Source organism: Trichosurus vulpecula, chromosome 3 (genome assembly GCF_011100635.1).
Source record: "Trichosurus vulpecula isolate mTriVul1 chromosome 3, mTriVul1.pri, whole genome shotgun sequence".
In the NCBI taxonomy this organism is placed as follows: domain Eukaryota; kingdom Metazoa; phylum Chordata; class Mammalia; order Diprotodontia; family Phalangeridae; genus Trichosurus; species Trichosurus vulpecula.
In genome coordinates, this window is record NC_050575.1 from 413,317 (window position 1) to 419,767 (window position 6,451).

Sequence of the window (6,451 nt, forward strand, 5' to 3'; positions counted from 1 at the left end):
TATACATGTATGTATATATATATACCAAGAAAAGAAAGGGATGGAATAGTTGATTGCAAAATATGACCTTAGTTACAAATTAAGAATGGTACCACGAGCAGCCTCATGTGGTACAGAATCATGAGAAGGGAGGAACTGTTTGGTCTCCCGTTTTCCCCAGGGTCCAAAGGGAAACCGTACCTGGGTCTCATCCTATACGGGCAGGAAATACTCCCAGAGCAAGGAATTCAAAGACCCTAATTCTTTTTATGCTAAAAAGGTACCCTAGGGTGCCAGATGTTCCTCAAGCTTTCTAAAGACTATGGGAGCTATCATCCCAAAAGGGAACAATGCACCAGCACAACTTTTCCTCTCCATCTTCATAGTGGATTCTCAACAGGGCAGGAAATATTTTTCAGGTCATGTTCGGAAGTTCTTTGGAATGCCCACTTCCCATATCTACCAAGACGATACATTAACTAAAAGCCTCTTAAATCCAAAGGCAAGAGAACTCATATGGCGAGCATCCAGCTCAAGTTTGGGGAGGCGGGGGAAAGGGACCTTAATCCTTCTCCCCTCCGAAAAATAAAAAGTGGTGCAGGTGCTCAGCGGCGATCCCCGATTCTACTCAGTCCCAGGGACAGGGACACTCTGACCGACGCCCGCTCCCCTTTCGAGCCCGAAGGCGGGTGGGGGAGGGGCCATTAGGAACCCCTCACTCCCCTGAGGGGCCGGAAGATGAAGGGCCTCAGACTGTCTCCTCTTTCCCGGTGTTCAGAGGGCGTGGGGTAGCCCGGGGAGCCCGTCCTCCCGGTCCCCAGGCTGTGAGATGGGGCCGAGTGCGCAGTAGGCCCCGCGCCGCCGCCATGGGCCCCGCTGGCTGTCAGGAGACAGCTCAGGCGACAGAAAGAGGCAAAGCGAACTGACTCCCCCACTCGACCGAAGGGGAGCATCACCCCCGGGGATGGTGGAGAGGGTCCGGGAGGCGGAGAGAGGAGACGTACCTCCGAAACCTCATCTTCATCACTGCCGGAGCCGCCGCCGCCGCCGCCGCCGCCGCCACCCCCGGTACGGAGCACGGCGGCTGCCAGCTTGAAATCCAGCGCCGCGTCCCCTCCGCCCGCGCCGCCACCTCCACCTCCACCTCCACTACTGCCACCGCCACCGCTGCTACCACCGCCACCCGGCGCGGGCCCGGCCTCCCCGAAGAGCCGCACGGTGCGGAGCCCCAGCCCGACCCCTCCCGGCGGAGGTGGCTCCGAGGCCCCGGCCGGAGCCGAGCGCGGAGTCACAGAGTCCAGATCCTCCTCGAAGGAGCCGCCGCCGCCGCTCCCGCCGCCGCCGTCTGTCAACATAGTTCGCACGCGGAGCCGGAGCAGCAGCCGAGTAGCCCGCGGCCGCCGCCGCTGCCGCCGCCGCTGGTCCCCGGAGCGAGAGGAACTGCAGGAGGAAGAAGCTTCTCCTTCCCCCAGTCCCAGCAGCGCCACTAACTTCCCACAGCCTAACCTGCTGCCTCCCGCCCCCCCACTCGCCACTGGCTGCAGAGCCCCGGCGGCCGCCGTTTATTGGTCGCGGCTGCCCGTCGCTCAGTCCCTTCGTCACGCGCTGCTCGCTGGCTCGAGGCCACCAAGCTGCGTTGAGCAGCGCAGGCCGAGGCGGTTGCGAGCGCCCACCCTCTACTCCGCGCGCGCTAACTTCCGGTCTTGCTCTGTTCTTATTGGCTAGCTCCCTTGCCCATCTCTTCACAACCTTAATGCGGATTAGCCGGCCGCGTCGTCAGTCCCGTTGACCCCTCACAATGGGGGATTTCATTGGCGCGATGAAGTGTCGGTCATTTGTTCACCGGACGTCGAGTGGCTCAATTGGCCGGTTAGTGTAGCAGTCATCCCGCCCCCCCATCTGAGGTGACGGGAAGGGCCTGGGGAATCCCCAATCCCTATTTCAGTGCTGGCGAGAATGACGCCCAGGGATAGGTGAGGTTTGGAGTAGCATTCACTCTCCGGTTGGTTGGGCTTTCGTGGCACCGGCCCAAAGAACTAGAGAGGGAGGGGGAAGAAGAGGGCAACGCAGTTCCCAGGCGCCGCTCTAAGACAGGCGCGGAAACTATGGCCGGTCAGAGAAAGTCCACCCTCTGATTGGAGGAAGGGGTGCTGTCAGTCAACGAAAGGCTCCTCCCCTCATGTCGATCTATGATTGGGGGAACTGAGCGTCAGTCAGTAAAAGCGAGCTCCGCCTCTTGGGCAGGTGAGGCTGCACTTCCCTTCGAACCCCACCCTCCCGCGCTCTCCGCGGTTTGCTCTGGCTTCTCCACCATATAGGAGGCGGAGAGTTGCCAAGGGGAGGGGAGAAGCTCTCGGGAGCTGCGGAAGCCCCAGGCTTCCTGGGGTCTGGCCCCGCCCCCGCCCTATGGTGAGGCTCTGGACTTGGGGCGCGCGGGGCACCCTCGAGTAACCGCTCCGAGGACTTTCCGCGGGAGGCCTACCAGCCCCCAGCCTCGGTGACTCCGCGCAGGCCTGGGCGCGGGCAGCTGAGGACCCGGAGTGTTGGTCCGCGCCCCTCCCCCCAGCCCTGAGCGGCAGCCGCGGCTTCGGTGTCACCTTCACTCCCCCACGCAGAGTGTGTCGAAATAGGCCGGGCTCGATGGGACTGTGCCGACCGCCCGGCCGGGCAGCGCGGCGGCCGCGGTGGAGCAAAGAGCCCGAGGACCTCGCCCGGCCCGGGCTGTAAAAGAAAACAGGCTAAGTGGAGGGTACTTGAAGGCTCCTCCGGAGAAAGTTGTATGTGCTCTTGGCACGACGGGGATGGAAGTCCTTATCGCGGCTGATCTCCTAGAATAAATGTCACAGCTGGAAGGGACCGCATTGGACAGCTACAGGAACGAGCCTCCATAGATAAAGCGACTCGTTCGAGGTCACACAGGTAGTGGCCGAGCTAGGGACAAAATCCAGGCCTGAAGATTACCAGGGCCGGTGCTCTTGCCACTCCACCTGCCAGGCCTCTCCCCTCGGTTAGCCAGAGCAAGAGAGAAACCTTGGGGAGACTTCAGTCGCCACGTGTCCTTTGACCCAGAAAATGTCAACATGATAATGAGTTGGCTAAAGATTAAAGATTTGACATTGCTTGCTGTCTTGCAGCCTTATTAGTAAAACTTAGTTTCTGTACAGCTTGGTTGTGCAGTATTTATTGTTTCATCCGTTTTGAACTAGCAACTGAAAAAAACCTTTGGAAAAAGAATCTAGTAAACCAGTTTCTGCAAAAATATTAGGAAACTAATAACGATTGGCAGTGTATCCATGGCATGATGATTTATTTCCCTTTATGTGAAACGTTCAAATGACCTGAATAAAGCATGTTAGATAAGCTTGTTATTTTCAGCTACTCAAAGGAGTTTATACTTAATGGAAAGGAATTCTTCTGTAAATACTACACAAGAATATTAAGTTAAAGATAGTTTACTATGACTTCACCTAGCAGCTATGAAACATAATTATTTCAGATCCTCAGTGTTTTAGAATCTTGAAGTCACATAGGTCCAGTTTATGACCCAAACTAATAACAACAGAAGCACCACACTGCCCAACCCACTTCAAAGCTAGATGATTCAAACTCAGTATGTATACATCCTGCAACAAAAATAGGTGCTGACAGGTAAAACATTATTAGGGAGGAGAGGGGTCTTCTTGGCATACCTGCTAACTCAAAACATACTTTTGAACTATCTAAAAACTTTGTCTTTTTAAATTTATTTAAACAAGGACTCTGAATCTTAAGAGACCTGAGGAAAAAAATTATCTCCTTGTTGTAAGGTCTTGGAAGTGTAACTGCCCAAGGATTGGTAGGACACTTGGCTCAATGGTTTTACAGATAATGTGGTAGTTGAAAACTTCCAAAGCCACTCTTGTACTTGCTGATATGTAAAATGAATATTAAAAATTATTTAATATTTTCAATGTATAATAATAGTTCCCACATGGTGCTTTAAGATTCATAGTCCTTTACATACCTTATCACATTTGATTCTCAAAGCACTTTTGAGGTCGGTGCTGTTATCCCTATTTTACATTGAAATCTGAAGCCAGGACTTTCTTACTCCAAGTCCGATGCACTATCCACTACACAAAACAGTTTTACAGATGAGGAAACTTGTGATAGAGGGAGAGAGTATAGTTCTGGAGAAGTGCTGGATTGGGAGTCAAGAGGACCAGAGTTTAAATCCCAGCTCTCCTACTTCCTAGCTATATAACCTTCACCAATTCATTTAACCTTTCTGGACCTCAGTTTTCTTATCTGTAAGATGAAAGGATTGTACTAGATGATCTTTAAGCGCCATGGTAGTAGATCTCTCCTTATTTTGTGATCACCTCCCCCAATCATAATTGATACGTGTTGCACATTCAAGATAAAGTTATGAATCTCTATCAGTATGATTGAAATATGACCTCAGTTTCCACGTCTGTAGAAGAACGAGATTCATATTGATGTGACAAATGTGTTAATAAGCTAATGAAAGGATAAAACTTTGATTAGAAAGTATTGAATAAATTTTGAAGAACACAGAACCCTTTTAAAGAATATGTTTTGTTTAAAATGAATATGAAAACAGCATTTAATATAGAACAAGGATCAGAACAATTATTTGCGTATCCATGAGCTGGTCTAGAGAACTTTGACTCTAGTTTGACTGTTGTTTCATTTCAGCAGACATTTATGTACATAGCTCTGTTCTGGCCCTGGAGAAGGAGGTGCAAAATCTTAATAAGACATAGGCCTTGCCTCCCAAGAGCTCAGGTTTAGTAGAGGGTTAAGACATATAACGTATATACAGTATTATACAGTAAGTATAATAGAGAAGGGTAAAACAGTGCTATGTAAAGCCAAGAAGGGAAAAACAGAGAAAGGGAAACTCTGTAACCACAGAATTTCAAAAATGCTGACATGGTAAACAGCTTCTCACTAGTGATGGATGTGAGCTTGATAAGCCAAACCAGCGATACACACTCATGAAAGTGAAGTTATCAATCCACATTTTATTGACATACAACCCAAAGCTTTCCAGGACATCTAATTTCAACATATAAGTCTTATGCTTGATATACTTCAGTTCGTTTATCTGATAAGACTGATAGGTGTACAGGTTGTTTCTAATGCTAGACTATAAGCTTCCTGAGGGCAAGGACATTCTTTTTTGTTTTACTTTGTATCTAAAATACCTAGAATGGTGCCTGGCACACAATAAGTGTTTAGTAAAGGCTTGTTGCTCAGTCATTGGATGTATTGATTAATAAGTGATTGCAAATGTATTCCAGAATCGCAGAGCCAAATAATCCAGATAACAGTAATGTTTCATTATAATTTTAGTCTTCCAGGGGATGAGATGCTCCACTATGGATTTTAAAGGAGTTAAAATACTCTTTACCTTCCCCCCTCAATTTCTCAACAAACTCAATTTATACTTAAGGAATAGTTTAATCAGTTATTTAGAAAACGAACTGGAATCATCCATGGAGAGACAAAGAGCCATATGTTTTGCCAAGAGCAAGACCTGAATCCCACTAGACACCATTGCCCATGTCACCCTACTACATACATGTTTTAATTTCTCTACTTTCATCTAGCAATATAAATACTAGTGAATCCTGACAAAATCTTGAGGACAGTAAGCAATAACTCCTTTTTTTTTGTCTTGACAAACTTAATGCCACTTCAAGAGGTAAGTGGGCTACTGAATTTGGATGGTTGTTCGGCCTTTCTTTTTGGCAAGTTAAAAAAAAGACCAACAGTGGCAATAGGGTACAGAATCCAAATCTGTCACCACATTGTTTATTTGATTTACTCTTTGAGGGGTCTGGTGAGAGGTGGGTGGTAATGGGGAAAGGGAATTCAGAGTGAGATTTACACAGAGAACAGTTAGTCATTTGTGCTCACACCTTTTGCCCTTTTCCAGAGAGAGGGCCAAGGTTTGTAGAAACTGCCTAGTAGTCTGTCATTTGAGGAATTTACCCAGGTTGCTTTTTAGAGATTTTCAGTACTGAAAGTAAATCTTACACCATAAATATGTTTCTTAAATCTACATGCAATTGTGACACGGCTCAAGCAAATTATACCCTTAAAACCAGCTTTAATTCTATATAATTTTAATCCATTAACAAGTATTTATTGAGCAGCTGGTATGCGAGAGGCCTGTGCTGGACTCTGAAGGACATATGAAGGTGAATAAGATATGGTGCCTACCCTAAGTATGGTTGGGGTTATACAACATGTGCACAAAGCAGAAAGCAGTAAATGTATGGGGCAGAATGGGATAAAAGGAAAGTTTACTGGTTTGGGGTTGAGAAGACCTGGGTTCAGATTCTGACTGCTATTTATTACCTATATGAACTTGGCCAAATCATTTAATCTTTCTGGGCCTTCATTTCCTTCTCTAAAATGATGCTGCAATAAATGTTCTCTAAAATCTTTTCCAGATCTAAAA

General features: G+C 48.1%; 1 protein-coding gene across 9 annotated transcripts in view; it reads right to left on the minus strand.

Moving 5' to 3' along the window:
- LOC118843675 (ankyrin repeat and KH domain-containing protein 1) overlaps window positions 1-1,377 on the minus strand; it is a 119,253-nt gene extending 117,876 nt beyond the window's left edge. For 3 of the 9 annotated variants that reach the window (XM_036751418.1, XM_036751417.1, XM_036751415.1), the window contains exon 1: window positions 984-1,366. In XM_036751418.1, coding sequence (XP_036607313.1) covers window positions 984-1,334 — 351 coding nt within the window. In that variant the 5' untranslated portion in view covers window positions 1,335-1,366. Of the gene's footprint in view, window positions 1-983 lie in introns of all 9 variants that reach the window. The other 6 variants (XM_036751419.1, XM_036751416.1, XM_036751421.1 and 3 more) reach the window with 3 other exon arrangements.
- Window positions 1,378-6,451: the final 5,074 nt, after the last annotated feature.